This window comes from Odontesthes bonariensis, chromosome 6 (assembly GCF_027942865.1).
Source record: "Odontesthes bonariensis isolate fOdoBon6 chromosome 6, fOdoBon6.hap1, whole genome shotgun sequence".
Classification (NCBI taxonomy): Eukaryota; Metazoa; Chordata; class Actinopteri; order Atheriniformes; family Atherinopsidae; genus Odontesthes; species Odontesthes bonariensis.
In genome coordinates, this window is record NC_134511.1 from 402,949 (window position 1) to 422,665 (window position 19,717).

General features: G+C 57.0%; 1 protein-coding gene across 1 annotated transcript in view; it reads left to right on the forward strand.

The window, feature by feature from the left end:
* phf19 (PHD finger protein 19) overlaps positions 1 to 19,717 on the forward strand; it is a 41,816-nt gene that overhangs the window by 1,802 nt on the left and 20,297 nt on the right. Inside the window, exons 2-5 of the mRNA XM_075468875.1 lie at positions 1,395 to 1,581; positions 1,672 to 1,753; positions 3,456 to 3,569; positions 3,716 to 3,807. Coding sequence (XP_075324990.1) covers positions 1,396 to 1,581; positions 1,672 to 1,753; positions 3,456 to 3,569; positions 3,716 to 3,807 — 474 coding nt within the window. The 5' untranslated portion in view covers position 1,395. The remainder of the gene's footprint in view (positions 1 to 1,394; positions 1,582 to 1,671; positions 1,754 to 3,455; positions 3,570 to 3,715; positions 3,808 to 19,717) is intronic.

Here is a 19,717-nt window from a genome sequence, read left to right on the forward strand (position 1 = left end):
GGAGGTGAGGTGAGGAGGGGAGGAGGTGAGGAAGGGAGGAGGTGAGCAGGGAAGGAAGTGGGGAAGAAGGGAGGAGGAAGTGAGGGTTAGGGGTTGGTTAGGGGCAGGGTTAGGGGTTGGTTAGGGGCAGGGTTAGGGGTTGGTTAGGGGCAGGGTTAGGGTTTGGTTAGGGGCAGGGTTAGGGGTTGGTTAGGGGTTGGTTAGGGGCAGGGTTAGGGGTTGGTTAGGGGCAGGGTTAGGGGTTGGTTAGGGGTTGGTTAGGGGCAGGGTTAGGGGTTGGTTAGGGGCAGGGTTAGGGGTTGGTTAGGGGCAGAGTTAGGGGCAGGGTTAGGGGTTGGTTAGGGGCAGGGTTAGGGGTTGGTTAGGGGCAGGGTTAGGGTTTGGTTAGGGGCAGGGTTAGGGGTTGGTTAGGGGCAGGGTTAGGGGTTGGTTAGGGGCAGGGTTAGGGGTTGGTTAGGGGCAGGGTTAGGGTTTGGTTAGGGGCAGGGTTAGGGATTGGTTAGGGGCAGGGTTAGGGGTTGGTTAGGGGCAGGGTTAGGGTTTGGTTAGGGGCAGGGTTAGGGGTTGGTTAGGGGCAGGGTTAGGGGTTGGTTAGGGGTTGGTTAGGGGCAGGGTTAGGGGTTGGTTAGGGGCAGGGTTAGGGATTGGTTAGGGGCAGGGTTAGGGTTTGGTTAGGGGCAGGGTTAGGGGTTGGTTAGGGGCAGGGTTAGGGTTTGGTTAGGGGCAGGGTTAGGGGTTGGTTAGGGGTTGGTTAGGGGCAGGGTTAGGGGTTGGTTAGGGGCAGGGTTAGGGGTTGGTTAGGGGCAGGGTTAGGGTTTGGTTAGGGGCAGGGTTAGGGATTGGTTAGGGGCAGGGTTAGGGGTTGGTTAGGGGCAGGGTTAGGGGTTGGTTAGGGGCAGGGTTAGGGGCAGGGTTAGGGGTTGGTTAGGGGCAGGGTTAGGGGTTGGTTAGGGGCAGGGTTAGGGGTTGGTTAGGGTTTGGTTAGGGGGTTAGGGTTAGGGGTTGGTTACGGTTGGGTTAGGGTTTGGTTAGGGGCAGGGTTAGGGGTTGGTTACGGTTGGGGTAGGGTTTGGTTAGGGGCAGGGTTAGGGGTTGGTTACGGTTGGGTTAGGGTTTGGTTAGGGGCAGGGTTAGGGGTTGGTTACGGTTGGGTTAGGGTTTGGTTAGGGGCAGGGTTAGGGGTTGGTTACGGTTGGGTTAGGGTTTGGTTAGGGGCAGGGTTAGGGTTTGGGTTTGGTTAGGGGCAGGGTTAGGGTTTGGTTAGGGTATGGGTAAGGTTTTGTGAGTTTTTACTCAGTGGCTCCCCTCCAACGCGTCTGATTAGGGTTAAAGCATTAAAACTAGGGTTAGGGTTGGTATAAAGCATTAAAACTAGTCTGTGTTTGTCTTTGAAGGATGTTTGATGACCTGATTGAACCAATCCGTGGCCTGGAGCCTCAGGTGTCCCCAGTGGGCGGAGCTTCCTGCCGCAGAGGACGAATCCAAGAGGTGGACGAGGGGGCGGAGTCCAGTCTGAGCATGGGACAGTTCGTCCTCTGTCATTGGTCAGATGGACTCTACTACCTGGGGAAGATCCAGAGGGTGAGGATGTGGTTACCTGGTTACCTGTGAACTGTGGAGCTGCTGCTCCTGATTGGCTGTGCTAAGTCTCTGTGTTCTGATTGGTCACAGGTGAGTCCCCCCCGGCAGAGCTGCTTCGTCACCTTTGAGGATAACTCCAAGTTCTGGGTCCTCTGGAAGGACATCCAGCATGGTGAGACGGGTTCTGACGGGATCTGAAAGGGAAACTGGTTCTGACAGGTTCTGACGGGTTCTGACGGGTTCTGACTGGTTCTGACGGGTTCTGACAGGCTCTGACTGGTTCTGACGGGTTCTGACGGGTTCTGACTGGTTCTGACAGGCTCTGACTGGTTCTGACAGGTTCTGACGGGTTCTGACGGGTTCTGACTGGTTCTGACAGGCTCTGACTGGTTCTGACTGGTTCTGAAAGGGAAACTGGTTCTGACAGGCTCTGACTGGTTCTGACGGGTTCTGACGGGTTCTGACTGGTTCTGACAGGCTCTGACTGGTTCTGACGGGTTCTGACTGGTTCTGACGGGTTCTGACGGGTTCTGACGGGTTCTGACGGGTTTTGACTGGTTCTGACGGGTTCTGACTGGTTCTGACTGGTTCTGACAGGCTCTGACTGGTTCTGACGGGTTCTGACGGGTTCTGACAGGCTCTGACTGGTTCTGACTGGTTCTGAAAGGGAAACTGGTTCTGACTGGTTCTGACGGGTTCTGACTGGTTCTGACGGGTTCTGACGGGTTTTGACTGGTTCTGACGGGTTCTGACGGGTTCTGACGGGTTCTGACGGGTTTTGACTGGTTCTGACTGGTTCTGAAAGGGAAACTGGTTCTGACGGGTTCTGACTGGTTCTGACAGGCTCTGACTGGTTCTGACTGGTTCTGAAAGGGAAACTGGTTCTGACGGGTTCTGACGGGTTCTGACGGGTTTTGACTGGTTCTGACTGGTTCTGACAGGCTCTGACTGGTTCTGAAAGGGAAACTGGTTCTGACTGGTTCTGACGGGTTCTGACTGGTTCTGACTGGTTCTTACAGGCTCTGACTGGTTCTGACTTGTTCTGAAAGGGAAACTGGTTCTGACTGGTTCTGAAAGGGAAACTGGTTCTGACTGGTTTTGAATGGTTCTGACTGGTTCTGACTGGTTCTGACTGTTTCTGACAGGTTCTGACTGGTTCTGACAGGTTTTGACAGGTTCTAACTGGTTCTGACAGGTTCTGACTGGTTCTGACAGGTTTTGACAGGTTCTAACTGGTTCTGACAGGTTCTGACAGGTTTTGACAGGTTCTAACTGGTTCTGACAGGTTCTGACAGGTTTTGACAGGTTCTAACTGGTTCTAACTGGTTCTGACAGGTTCTGACTGGTTCTAACTGGTTCTAACTGGTTCTGACTGGTTCTAACTGGTTCTGACTGGTTCTGACTGGTTCTGAAAGGGAAACTGGTTCTGACGGGTTCTGACTGGTTCTGACGGGTTCTGACTGGTTCTGACTGGTTCTAACTGGTTCTGACTGGTTCTAACTGGTTCTGACAGGTTCTGACTGGTTCTAACTGGTTCTGACTGGTTTTAACTGGTTCTGACTGGTTCTAACAGGTTCTGACTGGTTCTAACTGGTTCTGACAGGTTCTGACTGGTTCTAACTGGTTCTGACTGGTTTTAACTGGTTCTGACTGGTTCTAACAGGTTCTGACTGGTTCTAACTGGTTCTGACTGGTTCTAACAGGTTCTGACTGGTTCTAACTGGTTTTGACTGGTTCTGACAGGTTCTAACTGGTTCTGACTGGTTCTCTCTCCTGTCATTGAACGGTTGAGTTCTGGTCAGAGAAAGTGAAGAAACATTGAACACATGATCACACCTACTTCCTGTTTCTTCACCTGTCCAATCACTGTGCAGCTGGCGTGCCGGGGGAGGAGCCTCGTTGTTCTGTGTGTCGAGAGGCGGAGCCAAACTCTGACGGCCAATTAAAGATGAGCAACCACATCCTGATTTGTGGGAAGTGCGGCATCGGTGAGTCTGAGTGGTTATCAACGGGAACAGGCTGACGGGCCAATCACGGCCCACCTGAACACACACTGAGGGGGCGGGGCCAGAACTGTCTGAGCTTTAGCGTGTCCATGGTAACCTGATGATGTCATCACCTTCTCTGTGCCCAGGCTTCCATCAGCTGTGCCACGTTCCTCCAGTAGAGGGCAGCGGCCTGAGCCCGTGGTTCTGCCGGCGCTGTGTGTTCGCCCTGGCTGTCCGGGTACAGCTCCTCCCGTCTCCTTCTCTGTCTCCTTCTGTCTCCTCCCGTCTCCTTCTCTGTCTCCTCCCGTCTCCTTCTCTGTCTCCTTCTGTCTCCTCCCGTCTCCTTCTCTGTCTCCTTCTTTCTCCTCCCGTCTCCTTCTCTGTCTCCTGTCTCCTCTGTCTCCTTCTCTGTCTCCTTCTCTGTCTCCTTCTCTGTCTCCTTTTCTGTCTCCTCCCGTCTCCTTCTCTGTCTCCTGTCTCCTCTGTCTCCTTCTCTGTCTCCTTCTCTGTCTCCTTCTCTGTCTCCTTCTGTCTCCTCCCGTCTCCTTCTCTGTCTCCTCCCGTCTCCTTCTCTGTCTCCTCCCGTCTCCTCCCGTCTCCTTCTCTGTCTCCTTCTGTCTCCTCCCGTCTCCTTCTCTGTCTCCTCCCGTCTCCTTCTCTGTCTCCTCCCGTCTCCTTCTCTGTCTCCTTCTGTCTCCTCCCGTCTCCTTCTCTGTCTCCTCCCGTCTCCTTCTCTGTCTACTTCTGTCTCCTCCCGTCTCCTTCTCTGTCTCCTCCCGTCTCCTTCTCTGTCTCCTTCTGTCGTCTCCTTCTCTGTCTCCTTTTCTGTCTCCTTCTGTCTCCTTCTCTGTCTCCTTCTCCTGTCTCCTTCTGTCTCCTGTCTCCTTTACCCGTCTCCTTCTCTGTCTCCTTCTGTCTCCTTTACCCGTCTCCTTCTCTCTGACCCGTCTCCTTCTCTGACCCGTCTCCTTCTCTGACCCGTCTCCTTCTCTGACCCGTCTCCTTCTCTGTCTACTTCTGTCTCCTCCCGTCTCCTTCTCTGTCTACTTCTGTCTCCTCCCGTCTCCTTCTCTGTCTACTTCTGTCTCCTCCCGTCTCCTTCTCTGTCTCCTCCCGTCTCCTTCTCTGTCTCCTTCTGTCGTCTCCTTCTCTGTCTCCTTTTCTGTCTCCTTCTGTCTCCTTCTGTCTCCTGTCTCCTTTACCCGTCTCCTTCTCTGTCTCCTCCTGTCTCCTTTCCTGTCTCCTTCTGTCTCCTCCCGTCTCCTTCTCTGTCTCCTGTCTCCTCTGTCTCCTTCTCTGTCTCCTTCTGTCTCCTCCCGTCTCCTTCTCTGTCTCCTGTCTCCTCTGTCTCCTTCTCTGTCTCCTTCTCTGTCTCCTTCTCTGTCTCCTTTTCTGTCTCCTCCCGTCTCCTTCTCTGTCTCCTTCTGTCTCCTCCTGTCTCCTTCTCTGTCTCCTGTCTCCTCTGTCTCCTTCTCTGTCTCCTTCTCTGTCTCCTCCTGTCTCCTGTCTCCTCTGTCTCCTTCTCTGTCTCCTTCTGTCTCCTCCCGTCTCCTGTCTCCTCTGTCTCCTTCTCTGTCTCCTTCTCTGTCTCCTTCTCTGTCTCCTTTTCTGTCTCCTCCCGTCTCCTTCTCTGTCTCCTTCTGTCTCCTCCTGTCTCCTTCTCTGTCTCCTGTCTCCTCTGTCTCCTTCTCTGTCTCCTTCTGTCTCCTCCCGTCTCCTTTCCTGTGTCCTTCTGTCTCCTCCCGTCTCCTTTCCTGTGTCCTTCTGTCTCCTCCCGTCTCCTTTCCTGTGTCCTTCTGTCTCCTCCCGTCTCCTTTCCTGTGTCCTTCTGTCTCCTCCCGTCTCCTTCTCTGTCTCCTTCTGTCTCCTCCCGTCTCCTTCTCTGTCTCCTTCTGTCTCCTTCTCTGTCTCCTTCTGTCTCCTCCCGTCTCCTTCTCTGTCTCCTTCTGTCTCCTCCCGTCTCCTTCTCTGTCTCCTCCCGTCTCCTTCTCTGTCTCCTTCTCTGTCTACTTCTGTCTCCTCCCGTCTCCTTCTCTGTCTCCTCCCGTCTCCTTCTCTGTCTCCTTCTGTCGTCTCCCGTCTCCTTCTCTGTCTCCTTCTGTCTCCTCCCGTCTCCTTCTCTGTCTCCTTCTGTCTCCTCCCGTCTCCTTCTCTGTCTACTTCTGTCTCCTCCCGTCTCCTTCTCTGTCTCCTCCCGTCTCCTTCTCTGTCTCCTTCTGTCTCCTCCCGTCTCCTTCTCTGTCTCCTTCTGTCTCCTCCCGTCTCCTTCTCTGTCTACTTCTGTCTCCTCCCGTCTCCTTCTCTGTCTCCTTCTGTCGTCTCCTTCTCTGTCTCCTTTTCTGTCTCCTTCTGTCTCCTTCTGTCTCCTGTCTCCTTTACCCGTCTCCTTCTCTGTCTCCTCCTGTCTCCTTTCCTGTCTCCTTCTGTCTCCTCCCGTCTCCTTCTCTGTCTCCTTCTCTGTCTCCTCCTGTCTCCTTTCCTGTCTCCTCCTGTCTCCTCTGTCTCCTTCTCTGTCTCCTTCTCTGTCTCCTTTTCTGTCTCCTCCCGTCTCCTTCTCTGTCTCCTTCGTTCTCCTCCTGTCTCCTTCTCTGTCTCCTGTCTCCTCTGTCTCCTTCTCTGTCTCCTTCTGTCTCCTCCCGTCTCCTTCTCTGTCTCCTTCTGTCTCCTCCCGTCTCCTTTCCTGTGTCCTTCTGTCTCCTCCCGTCTCCTTTCCTGTGTCCTTCTGTCTCCTCCCGTCTCCTTTCCTGTGTCCTTCTGTCTCCTCCCGTCTCCTTTCCTGTGTCCTTCTGTCTCCTCCCGTCTCCTTCTCTGTCTCCTGTCTCCTCTGTCTCCTTCTCTGTCTCCTTCTGTCTCCTCCCGTCTCCTTTCCTGTGTCCTTCTGTCTCCTCCCGTCTCCTTCTCTGTGTCCTTCTGTCTCCTCCCGTCTCCTTCTCTGTCTCCTCCCGTCTCCTTCTCTGTCTCCTCCCGTCTCCTTCTCTGTCTCCTTCTGTCTCCTCCCGTCTCCTTCTCTGTCTCCTTCTGTCTCCTCCCGTCTCCTTTCCTGTGTCCTTCTGTCTCCTCCCGTCTCCTTCTCTGTCTCCTGTCTCCTTCTGTCTCCTTCTCTGTCTCCTTCTGTCTCCTCCCGTCTCCTTCTCTGTCTCCTTCTGTCTCCTCCCGTCTCCTTCTCTGTCTCCTTCTGTCTCCTCCCGTCTCCTTCTCTGTCTCCTTCTGTCTCCTCCCGTCTCCTTCTCTGTCTCCTCCCGTCTCCTTCTCTGACCCGTCTCCTTCTGTCTCCTTTACCCGTCTCCTTCTCTGACCCGTCTCCTTCTCTGACCCGTCTCCTTCTCTCTGACCCGTCTCCTTCTCTGACCCGTCTCCTTCTCTGACCCGTCTCCTTCTCTGACCCGTCTCCTTCTCTGACCCGTCTCCTTCTCTCTGACCCGTCTCCTTCTCTCTGACCCGTCTCCTTCTCTGACCCGTCTCCTTCTCTGACCCGTCTCCTTCTCTCTGACCCGTCTCCTTCTCTGACCCGTCTCCTTCTCTCTGACCCGTCTCCTTCTCTCTGACCCGTCTCCTTCTCTCTGACCCGTCTCCTTCTCTGACCCGTCTCCTTCTCTCTGACCCGTCTCCTTCTCTGACCCGTCTCCTTCTCTGACCCGTCTCCTTCTCTCTGACCCGTCTCCTTCTCTCTGACCCGTCTCCTTCTCTGACCCGTCTCCTTCTCTCTGACCCGTCTCCTTCTCTCTGACCCGTCTCCTTCTCTCTGACCCGTCTCCTTCTCTGACCCGTCTCCTTCTCTCTGACCCGTCTCCTTCTCTGACCCGTCTCCTTCTCTCTGACCCGTCTCCTTCTCTGACCCGTCTCCTTCTCTGACCCGTCTCCTTCTCTGACCCGTCTCCTTCTCTGACCCGTCTCCTTCTCTGACCCGTCTCCTTCTCTCTGACCCGTCTCCTTCTCTCTGACCCGTCTCCTTCTCTCTGACCCGTCTCCTTCTCTGACCCGTCTCCTTCTCTGACCCGTCTCCTTCTCTCTGACCCGTCTCCTTCTCTCTGACCCGTCTCCTTCTCTCTGACCCGTCTCCTTCTCTGACCCGTCTCCTTCTCTGACCCGTCTCCTTCTCTCTGACCCGTCTCCTTCTCTGACCCGTCTCCTTCTCTCTGACCCGTCTCCTTCTCTGACCCGTCTCCTTCTCTCTGACCCGTCTCCTTCTCTCTGACCCGTGTCCTTCTCTCTGACCCGTCTCCTTCTCTGACCCGTCTCCTTCTCTGACCCGTCTCCTTCTCTCTGACCCGTCTCCTTCTCTGACCCGTCTCCTTCTCTCTGACCCGTCTCCTTCTCTGACCCGTCTCCTTCTCTGACCCGTCTCCTTCTCTCTGACCCGTCTCCTTCTCTGACCCGTCTCCTTCTCTGACCCGTCTCCTTCTCTGACCCGTCTCCTTCTCTGACCCGTCTCCTTCTCTCTGACCCGTCTCCTTCTCTGACCCGTCTCCTTCTCTGACCCGTCTCCTTCTCTGACCCGTCTCCTTCTCTGACCCGTCTCCTTCTCTGACCCGTCTCCTTCTCTCTGACCCGTCTCCTTCTCTCTGACCCGTGTCCTTCTCTCTGACCCGTCTCCTTCTCTCTGACCCGTCTCCTTCTCTGACCCGTCTCCTTCTCTGACCCGTCTCCTTCTCTGACCCGTCTCCTTCTCTCTGACCCGTCTCCTTCTCTCTGACCCGTGTCCTTCTCTCTGACCCGTCTCCTTCTCTCTGACCCGTCTCCTTCTCTGACCCGTCTCCTTCTCTGACCCGTCTCCTTCTCTCTGACCCGTCTCCTTCTCTGACCCGTCTCCTTCTCTGACCCGTCTCCTTCTCTCTGACCCGTCTCCTTCTCTCTGACCCGTCTCCTTCTCTGACCCGTCTCCTTCTCTCTGACCCGTCTCCTTCTCTCTGACCCGTCTCCTTCTCTGACCCGTCTCCTTCTCTCTGACCCGTCTCCTTCTCTGACCCGTCTCCTTCTCTGACCCGTCTCCTTCTCTGACCCGTCTCCTTCTCTCTGACCCGTCTCCTTCTCTGACCCGTCTCCTTCTCTGACCCGTCTCCTTCTCTCTGACCCGTCTCCTTCTCTCTGACCCGTCTCCTTCTCTCTGACCCGTCTCCTTCTCTGACCCGTCTCCTTCTCTGACCCGTCTCCTTCTCTCTGACCCGTCTCCTTCTCTGACCCGTCTCCTTCTCTGACCCGTCTCCTTCTCTGACCCGTCTCCTTCTCTGACCCGTCTCCTTCTCTGACCCGTCTCCTTCTCTCTGACCCGTCTCCTTCTCTCTGACCCGTCTCCTTCTCTGACCCGTCTCCTTCTCTGACCCGTCTCCTTCTCTCTGACCCGTCTCCTTCTCTCTGACCCGTCTCCTTCTCTGACCCGTCTCCTTCTCTGACCCGTCTCCTTCTCTCTGACCCGTCTCCTTCTCTCTGACCCGTCTCCTTCTCTGACCCGTCTCCTTCTCTCTGACCCGTCTCCTTCTCTCTGACCCGTCTCCTTCTCTGACCCGTCTCCTTCTCTGACCCGTCTCCTTCTCTCTGACCCGTCTCCTTCTCTGACCCGTCTCCTTCTCTGACCCGTCTCCTTCTCTGACCCGTCTCCTTCTCTCTGACCCGTCTCCTTCTCTGACCCGTCTCCTTCTCTCTGACCCGTCTCCTTCTCTCTGACCCGTCTCCTTCTCTCTGACCCGTCTCCTTCTCTGACCCGTCTCCTTCTCTGACCCGTCTCCTTCTCTGACCCGTCTCCTTCTCTCTGACCCGTCTCCTTCTCTCTGACCCGTCTCCTTCTCTGACCCGTCTCCTTCTCTGACCCGTCTCCTTCTCTGACCCGTCTCCTTCTCTGACCCGTCTCCTTCTCTCTGACCCGTCTCCTTCTCTCTGACCCGTCTCCTTCTCTGACCCGTCTCCTTCTCTCTGACCCGTCTCCTTCTCTGACCCGTCTCCTTCTCTCTGACCCGTCTCCTTCTCTGACCCGTCTCCTTCTCTCTGACCCGTCTCCTTCTCTCTGACCCGTCTCCTTCTCTCTGACCCGTCTCCTTCTCTGACCCGTCTCCTTCTCTCTGACCCGTCTCCTTCTCTGACCCGTCTCCTTCTCTCTGACCCGTCTCCTTCTCTCTGACCCGTCTCCTTCTCTCTGACCCGTCTCCTTCTCTCTGACCCGTCTCCTTCTCTGACCTGTCTCCTTCTCTCTGACCCGTCTCCTTCTCTCTGACCCGTCTCCTTCTCTGACCCGTCTCCTTCTCTGACCCGTCTCCTTCTCTCTGACCCGTCTCCTTCTCTCTGACCCGTCTCCTTCTCTCTGACCCGTCTCCTTCTCTGACCCGTCTCCTTCTCTCTGACCCGTCTCCTTCTCTCTGACCCGTCTCCTTCTCTGACCTGTCTCCTTCTCTCTGACCCGTCTCCTTCTCTGACCCGTCTCCTTCTCTCTGACCCGTCTCCTTCTCTGACCCGTCTCCTTCTCTCTGACCCGTCTCCTTCTCTCTGACCCGTCTCCTTCTCTGACCCGTCTCCTTCTCTGACCCGTCTCCTTCTCTGACCCCGTCTCCTTCTCTGACCCGTCTCCTTCTCTCTGACCCGTCTCCTTCTCTGACCCGTCTCTTCTCTGACCCGTCTCCTTCTCTCTGACCCGTCTCCTTCTCTGACCCGTCTCCTTCTCTGACCCGTCTCCTTCTCTCTGACCCGTCTCCTTCTCTGACCCGTCTCCTTCTCTGACCCGTCTCCTTCTCTCTGACCCGTCTCCTTCTCTGACCCGTCTCCTTCTCTCTGACCCGTCTCCTTCTCTGACCCGTCTCCTTCCTCTGACCCGCCGTCTCCTTCTCTGACCCGTCTCCTTCTCTGACCCGTCTCCTTCTCTCTGACCCGTCTCCTTCTCTCTGACCCGTCTCCTTCTCTCTGACCCGTCTCCTTCTCTCTGACCCGTCTCCTTCTCTGACCCGTCTCCTTTTCTGACCCGTCTCCTTCTCTCTGACCCGTCTCCTTTTCTGACCCGTCTCTCTCTCTCTTGACCCGTCTCCTTCTCTCTGACCCGTCTCCTTCTGACCCGTCTCCTTCTCTGACCCGTCTCCTTCTCTCTGACCCGTCTCCTACCCTCCTCTCGACCCGTCTCCTTCTCTGACCCGTCTCCTTCTCTCTGACCCGTCTCCTTCTCTCTGACCCGTCTCCTTCTCTCTGACCCGTCTCCTTCTCTCTGACCCGTCTCCTTCTCTGACCCGTCTCCTTCTCTGACCCGTCTCCTTCTCTGACCCGTCTCCTTCTCTGACCCGTCTCCTTCTCTCTGACCCGTCTCCTTCTCTGACCCGTCTCCTTCTCTCTGACCCGTCTCCTTCTCTGACCCGTCTCCTTCTCTGACCCGTCTCCTTCTCTCTGACCCGTCTCTCTCTGACCTCTCTCTCTGACCGTCTCCTTCTCTCTGACCCGTCTCCTTCTCTGACCCGTCTCCTTCTCTCTGACCCGTCTCCTTCTCTGACCCGTCTCCTTCTCTCTGACCCGTCTCCTCTCTGACCCGTCTCCTTCTCTGACCCGTCTCCTTCTCTGACCCCGTCTCCTTTCTCTGACCCGTCTCCTTCTCTCTGACCCGTCTCCTTCTCTGACCCGTCTCCTTCTCTGACCGTCTCCTCTCTGACCCGTCTCTTCTCTGACCCGTCTCCTTCTCTCTGACCCGTCTCCTTCTCTCTGACCCGTCTCCTTCTCTGACCCGTCTCCTTCTCTGACCCGTCTCCTTCTCTGACCCGTCTCCTCTCTCCTGACCTCCTTCTCTGACCCGTCTCCTTCTGACCCGTCTCCTTCTCTGACCCGTCTCCTTCTCTGACCCGTCTCCTTCTCTCTGACCCGTCTCCTTTCTGACCCGTCTCCTTCTCTTGACCCGTCTCCTTCTCTCTGACCCGTCTCCTTCTCTTGACCCGTCTCCTTTCTGACCCGTCTCCTTCTCTCTGACCCGTCTCCTTCTCTCTGACCCGTCTCCTTCTCTCTGACCCGTCTCCTTCTCTCTGACCCGTCTCCTTCTCTCTGACCCGTCTCCTTCTCTCTGACCCGTCTCCTTCTCTGACCCGTCTCCTTCTCTCTGACCCGTCTCCTTCTCTCTGACCCGTCTCCTTCTCTGACCCGTCTCCTTCTCTGACCCGTCTCCTTCTCTCTGACCCGTCTCCTTCTCTCTGACCCGTCTCCTCTCTCTGACCCGTCTCCTTCTCTGACCCGTCTCCTTCTCTCTGACCCGTCTCCTTTTCTGACCCGTCTCCTCTCTCTGACCCGTCTCCTTCTCTGACCCGTCTCCTTCTCTCTGACCCGTCTCCTTCTCTCTGACCCGTCTCCTTCTCTGACCCGTCTCCTTCTCTCTGACCCGTCTCCTTCTCTCTGACCCTCTGACCCTTCTCCTTTCTCTGACCCGTCTCCTTCTCTCTGACCCGTCTCCTCTCTCTGACCCGTCTCCTTCTCTGACCCGTCTCCTTCTCTGACCCGTCTCCTTCTCTCTGACCCGTCTCCTTCTCTCTGACCCGTCTCCTTCTCTCTGACCCGTCTCCTTCTCTGACCCGTCTCCTTCTCTCTGACCCGGTCTCCTTCTCTCTGACCCGTCTCCTTCTCTCTGACCCGTCTCCTTCTCTGACCCGTCTCCTTCTCTCTGACCCGTCTCCTTCTCTGACCCCGTCTCCTCTCTCTGACCCGTCTGGTCTCCTTCTCTCTGACCCGTTCCTCTTCTCTGACCCGTCTCTTCTCTGACCCGTCCTCCTTCTCTGACCCGTCTCCTTCTCTCTGACCCGTCTCCTTCTCTGACCCGTCTCCTTCTCTCTGACCCGTCTCCTTCTCTGACCCGTCTCCTTCTCTCTGACCCGTCTCCTTCTCTTGACCCGTCTCCTTCTCTCTGACCCGTCTCCTCTCTCTGACCCGTCTCCTTCTCTCTGACCCGTCTCCTTCTCTCTGACCCGTCTCCTTCTCTGACCCGTCTCCTTCTCTGACCCGTCTCCTTCTCTCTGACCCGTCTCCTTCTCTCTGACCCGTCTCCTTCTCTCTGACCCGTCTCCTTCTCTCTGACCCGTCTCCTTCTCTCTGACCCGTCTCCTTCTCTGACCCGTCTCCTTCTCTGACCCGTCTCCTCTCTCTGACCCGTCTCCTTCTCTCTGACCCGTCTCTTCTCTCTGACCCGTCTCCTTCTCTCTGACCCGTCTCCTTCTCTGACCCGTCTCCTTCTCTCTGACCCGTCTCCTTCTCTGACCCGTCTCCTTCTCTCTGACCCGTCTCCTTCTGCCGTCTCTCTGACCCGTCTCCTTCTCTCTGACCCGTCTCCTTCTCTGACCCGTCTCCTTCTCTCTGACCCGTCTCCTCTCTCTGACCCGTCTCCTTCTCTGACCGTCTCCTTCTCTGACCCGTCTCTCTCTGACCCGTCTCCTTCTCTCTGACCCGTCTCCTTCTCTGACCCGTCTCCTTCTCTGACCCGTCTCCTTCTCTCTGACCCGTCTCCTTCTCTCTGACCCGTCTCCTTCTCTGACCCGTCTCCTTCTCTCTGACCCGTCTCCTTCTCTGACCCGTCTCCTTCTCTGACCCGTCTCCTTCTCTGACCCGTCTCCTTCTCTCTGACCCGGTCTCTTCTCTCTGACCCGTCTCCTTCTCTGACCCGTCTCCTTCTCTGACCGCTCCTCTCTCTGACCGTCCTCTGCTCTGACCGTCTCCTTTCTCTGACCCGTCTCCTTCTCTGACCCGTCTCCTTCTCTCTGACCCGTCTCCTTCTCTGACCCGTCTCCTTCTCTCTGACCCGTCTCCTTCTCTGACCCGTCTCCTTCTCTGACCCGTCTCCTTCTCTCTGACCGTCTCCTTCTCTCTGACCCGTCTCCTTCTCTGACCCGTCTCCTTCTCTCTGACCCGTCTCCTTCTCTGACCGTCTCCTCTCTCTGACCCGTCTCCTTCTCTGACCCGTCTCCTTCTCTCTGACCCGTCTCCTTCTCTGACCCGTCTCCTTCTCTGACCCGTCTCCTTCTCTGACCCGTCTCCTTCTCTCTGACCCGTCTCCTTCTCTGACCCGTCTCCTTCTCTCTGACCCGTCTCCTTCTCTGACCCGTCTCCTTCTCTCTGACCCGTCTCCTTCTCTCTGACCCGTCTCCTTCTCTGACCCGTCTCCTTCTCTGACCCGTTCCTTCTCTGACCCGTCTCCTTCTCTCTGACCCGTCTCCTTCTCTGACCCGTCTCCTTCTCTCTGACCCGTCTCCTTCTCTGACCCGTCCTTCTCTGACCCGTCTCCTTCTCTGACCCGTCTCCTTCTCTCTGACCCGTCTCCTTCTCTCTGACCCGTCTCCTCTCTCTGACCCGTCTCCTTCTCTCTGACCCGTCTCCTTCTCTGACCCGTCTCCTTCTCTCTGACCCGTCTCCTTCTCTCTGACCCGTCTCCTTCTCTGACCCGTCTCCTTCTCTCTGACCCGTCTCCTTCTCTGACCCGTCTCCTTCTCTCTGACCCGTCTCCTTCTCTCTGACCCGTCTCCTTCTCTCTGACCCGTCTCCTTCTCTCTGACCCGTCTCCTTCTCTCTGACCCGTCTCCTTCTCTGACCCGTCTCCTTCTCTGACCCGTCTCCTTCTCTGACCCGTCTCCTTCTCTGACCCGTCTCCTTCTCTCTGACCCGTCTCCTTCTCTCTGACCCGTCTCCTTCTCTGACCCGTCTCCTTCTCTCTGACCCGTCTCCTTCTCTGACCCGTCTCCTTCTCTGACCCGTCTCCTTCTCTCTGACCCGTCTCCTTCTCTGACCCGTCTCCTTCTCTCTGACCCGTCTCCTTCTCTCTGACCCGTCTCCTTCTCTGACCCGTCTCCTTCTCTCTGACCCGTCTCCTTCTCTGACCCGTCTCCTTCTCTGACCCGTCTCCTTCTCTGACCCGTCTCCTCTCTCTGACCCGTCTCCTTCTCTGACCCGTCTCCTTCTCTCTGACCCGTCTCCTTCTCTGACCCGTCTCCTTCTCTCTGACCCGTCTCCTTCTCTCTGACCCGTCTCCTTCTCTCTGACCCGTCTCCTTCTCTGACCCGTCTCCTTCTCTCTGACCCGTCTCCTTCTCTGACCCGTCTCCTTCCTCTGACCCGTCTCCTTCTCTCTGACCCGTCTCCTTCTCTGACCCGTCTCCTTCTCTCTGACCCGTCTCCTTCTCTGACCCGTCTCCTTCTCTGACCCGTCTCCTTCTCTCTGACCCGTCTCCTTCTCTGACCCGTCTCCTTCTCTGACCCGTCTCCTTCTCTCTGACCCGTCTCCTTCTCTCTGACCCGTCTCCTTCTCTCTGACCCGTCTCCTTCTCTCTGACCCGTCTCTTCTCTGACCCGTCTCCTTCTCTCTGACCCGTCTCCTTCTCTCTGACCCGTCTCCTTCTCTCTGACCCGTCTCCTTCTCTGACCCGTCTCCTCTCTCTGACCCGTCTCCTTCTCTGACCCGTCTCCTTCTCTCTGACCCGTCTCCTTCTCTCTGACCCGTCTCCTTCTCTCTGACCCGTCTCCTTCTCTGACCCGTCTCCTTCTCTCTGACCCGTCTCCTTCTCTGACCCGTCTCCTTCTCTCTGACCCGTCTCCTTCTCTCTGACCCGTCTCCTTCTCTCTGACCCGTCTCCTTCTCTGACCCGTCCTTCTCTCTTGACCCGTCTCCTTCTCTCTGACCCGTCTCCTTCTCTGACCCGTCTCCTTCTCTGACCCGTCTCCTTCTCTCTGACCCGTCTCCTTCTCTCTGACCCGTCTCCTTCCTGACCCGTCTCCTTCTCTCTGACCCGTCTCCTTCTCTGACCCGTCTCCTTCTCTCTGACCCGTCTCCTTCTCTCTGACCCGTCTCCTTCTCTCTGACCCGTCTCCTCTCTCTGACCCGTCTCCTTCTCTCTGACCCGTCTCCTTCTCTGACCCGTCTCCTTCTCTGACCCGTCTCCTTCTCTCTGACCCGTCTCCTCTCTCTGACCCGTCTCCTTCTCTCTGACCCGTCTCCTTCTCTGACCCGTCTCCTTCTCTGACCCGTCTCCTTCTCTCTGACCCGTCTCCTTCTCTGACCCCGTCTCCTTCTCTGACCCGTCTCCTTCTCTCTGACCCGTCTCCTTCTCTCTGACCCGTCTCCTTCTCTGACCCGTCTCCTTCTCTGACCCGTCTCCTTCTCTCTGACCCGTCTCCTTCTCTGACCCGTCTCCTTCTCTCTGACCCCGTCTCCTTCTCTCTGACCCGTCTCCTTCTCTGACCCGTCTCCTTCTCTCTGACCCGTCTCCTTCTCTGACCCGTCTCCTTCTCTCTGACCCGTCTCCTTCTCTCTGACCCGTCTCCTTCTCTGACCCGTCTCCTTCTCTCTGACCCGTCTCCTTCTCTCTGACCCGTCTCCTTCTCTGACCCGTCTCCTTCTCTCTGACCCGTCTCCTTCTCTGACCCCGTCTCCTTCTCTCTGACCCGTCTCCTTCTCTCTGACCCGTCTCCTTCTCTCTGACCCGTCTCCTTCTCTGACCCGTCTCCTTCTCTCTGACCCGTCTCCTTCTCTGACCCGTCTCCTTCTCTGACCCGTCTCCTTCTCTGACCCGTCTCCTTCCTCTGACCCGTCTCCTTCTCTGACCCGTCTCCTTCTCTCTGACCCGTCTCCTTCTCTCTGACCCGTCTCCTTCTCTGACCCGTCTCCTTCTCTGACCCGTCTCCTTCTCTGACCCGTCTCCTTCTCTCTGACCCGTCTCCTTCTCTGACCCGTCTCCTTCTCTCTGACCCGTCTCCTTCTCTGACCCGTCTCCTCTCTCTGACCGTCTCCTTCTCTCTCTGACCCGTCTCCTTCTCTCTGACCCGTCTCCTTCTCTGACCCGTCTCCTTCTCTCTGACCCGTCTCCTTCTCTGACCCGTCTCCTTCTCTGACCCGTCTCCTTCTCTCTGACCCGTCTCCTTCTCTGACCCGTCTCCTTCTCTCTGACCCGTCTCCTTCTCTGACCGTCTCCTTCTCTCTGACCCGTCTCCTTCTCTGACCCGTCTCCTTCTCTGACCCGTCTCCTTCTCTGACCCGTCTCCTTCTCTCTGACCCGTCTCCTTCTCTCTGACCCGTCTCCTCTCTCTGACCCGTCTCCTTCTCTCTGACCCGTCTCCTTCTCTCTGACCCGTCTCCTTCTCTGACCCGTCTCCTTCTCTCTGACCCGTCTCCTTCTCTCTGACCCGTCTCCTCTTCTCCTCTGACCCGTCTCCTTCTCTCTGACCCGTCTCCTTCTCTGACCCGTCTCCTTCTCTCTGACCCGTCCTCCTTCTCTGACCCGTCTCCTTCTCTCTGACCCGTCTCCTTCTCTCTGACCCGTCTCCTTCTCTGACCGTCTCCTTCCTCTGACCCGTCTCCTTCTCTGACCCGTCTCCTTCTCTCTGACCCGTCTCCTTCTCTGACCCGTCTCCTCTCTCTGACCCGTCTCCTTCTCTCTGACCCGTCTCCTTCTCTGACCCGTCTCCTTCTCTGACCCGTCTCCTTCTCTCTGACCCGTCTCCTTCTCTGACCCGTCTCCTTCTCTGACCCGTCTCCTTCTCTGACCCGTCTCCTTCTCTCTGACCGTCTCCTTCTCTCTGACCCGTCTCCTTCTCTGACCCGTCTCCTTCTCTCTGACCCGTCTCCTTCTCTCTGACCCGTCTCCTTCTCTCTGACCCGTCTCCTTCTCTGACCCGTCTCCTTCTCTCTGACCCGTCTCCTTCTCTGACCCGTCTCCTTCTCTCTGACCCGTCTCCTTCTCTGACCCGTCTCCTTCTCTGACCCGTCTCCTTCTCTCTGACCCGTCTCCTTCTCTGACCCGTCTCCTTCTCTGACCCGTCTCCTTCTCTGACCCGTCTCCTTCTCTCTGACCCGTCTCCTTCTCTCTGACCCGTCTCCTTCTCTCTGACCCGTCTCCTTCTCTGACCCGTCTCCTTCTCTCTGACCCGTCTCCTTCTCTGACCCGTCTCCTTCTCTGACCCGTCTCCTCTCTCTGACCCGTCTCCTTCTCTGACCCGTCTCCTTCTCTCTGACCCGTCTCCTTCTCTCTGACCCGTCTCCTTCTCTGACCCGTCTCCTCTCTCTGACCCGTCTCCTTCTCTGACCCGTCTCCTTCTCTCTGACCCGTCTCCTTCTCTGACCCGTCTCCTTCTCTCTGACCCGTCTCCTTCTCTGACCCGTCTCCTTCTCTCTGACCCGTCTCCTTCTCTCTGACCCGTCTCCTTCTCTGACCCGTCTCCTTCTCTCTGACCCGTCTCCTTCTCTGACCCGTCTCCTTCTCTCTGACCGTCTCCTTCTCTGACCCGTCTCCTCTCTCTGACCCGTCTCCTTCTCTCTGACCCGTCTCCTTCTCTGACCCGTCTCCTTCTCTGACCCGTCTCCTCTCTCTGACCCGTCTCTCTCTCTGACCCGTCTCTTCTCTGACCCGTCTCCTTCTCTCTGACCCGTCTCCTTCTCTGACCCGTCTCCTTCTCTCTGACCCGTCTCCTTCTCTGACCCGTCTCCTTCTCTGACCCGTCTCCTTCTCTGACCCGTCTCCTTCTCTCTGACCCGTCTCCTTCTCTGACCCGTCTCCTTCTCTCTGACCCGTCTCCTTCTCTGACCCGTCTCCTTCTCTCTGACCCGTCTCCTTCTCTGACCCGTCTCCTTCTCTGACCCGTCTCCTTCTCTCTGACCCGTCTCCTTCTCTGACCCGTCTCCTTCTCTCTGACCCTTCCTTCCTGACCCGTCTCCTTCTCTCTGACCCGTCTCCTTCTCTGACCCTCTCCTCTCTGACCCGTCTCCTTCTCTGACCCGTCTCCTTCTCTCTGACCCGTCTCCTTCTCTGACCCGTCTCCTTCTCTCTGACCCGTCTCCTTCTCTCTGACCCGTCTCCTTCTCTCTGACCCGTCCTCCTCTCCCCGTCTCCTCTCTGACCCGTCTCCTTCTCTGACCCGTCTCCTTCTCTGACCCGTCTCCTTCTCTCTGACCCCGTCTCCTTCTCTCTGACCCGTCTCCTTCTCTGACCCGTCTCCTTCTCTCTGACCCGTCTCCTTCTCTCTGACCCGTCTCCTTCTCTCTGACCCGTCTCCTTCTCTGACCCGTCTCCTTCTCTCTGACCCGTCTCCTTCTCTGACCCGTCTCCTTCTCTCTGACCCGTCTCCTTCTCTGACCCGTCTCCTTCTCTGACCCGTCTCCTTCTCTGACCCGTCTCCTTCTCTGACCCGTCTCCTTCTCTGACCCGTCTCCTTCTCTCTGACCCGTCTCCTTCTCTGACCCGTCTCCTCTCTGACCGTCTCCTTCTCTGACCGTCTCCTCTCTCTGACCGTCTCCTTCTCTGACCCGTCTCCCTTCTCTGACCCGTCTCCTTCTCTCTGACCCGTCTCCTTCTCTCTGACCCGTCTCCTTCTCTGACCGTCTCCTTCTCTCTGACCCGTCTCCTTCTCTGACCCGTCTCCTTCTCTCTGACCCGTCTCCTTCTCTGACCCGTCTCCTTCTCTGACCCGTCTCCTTCTCTGACCCGTCTCCTTCTCTGACCCGTCTCCTTCTCTGACCCGTCTCCTTCTCTCTGACCCGTCTCCTTCTCTCTGACCCGTCTCCTTCTCTGACCCGTCTCCTTCTCTCTGACACCGTCTCCTTCTCTGACCCGTCTCTTCTCTCTGACCCGTCTCCTTCTCTGACCCGTCTCCTTCTCTGACCCGTCTCCTTCTCTCTGACCCGTCTCCTTCTCTGACCCGTCTCCTTCTCTCTGACCCGTCTCCTTCTCTGACCCGTCTCCTTCTCTCTGACCCGTCTCCTTCTCTGACCCGTCTCCTTCTCTCTGACCCGTCTCCTCTCTCTGACCCGTCTCCTTCTCTCTGCCCGTCTCCTTCTCTGACCCGTCTCCTTCTCTCTGACCCGTCTCCGTCTCTGACCCGTCTCCTTCTCTCTGACCCGTCTCCTTCTCTCTGACCCGTCTCCTTCCTCTGACCCGTCTCCTTCTCTCTGACCCGTCTCCTCTCTCTGACCCTCTCCTTCTCTGACCCTCTCCTTCTCTGACCCTCTCCTTCTCTGACCCGTCTCCTTCATCTCTGACCCGTCCTCCTTCTCTGACCCGTCTCCTTCTCTCTGACCCGTCTCCTTCTCTGACCCGTCTCCTTCTCTCTGACCCTCTCCCTTCTCTGACCCGTCTCCTTCTCTGACCCGTCTCCTTCTCTGACCCGTCTCCTTCTCTGACCCGTCTCCTTCTCTCTGACCCGTCTCCTTCTCTGACCCGTCTCCTCTCTCTG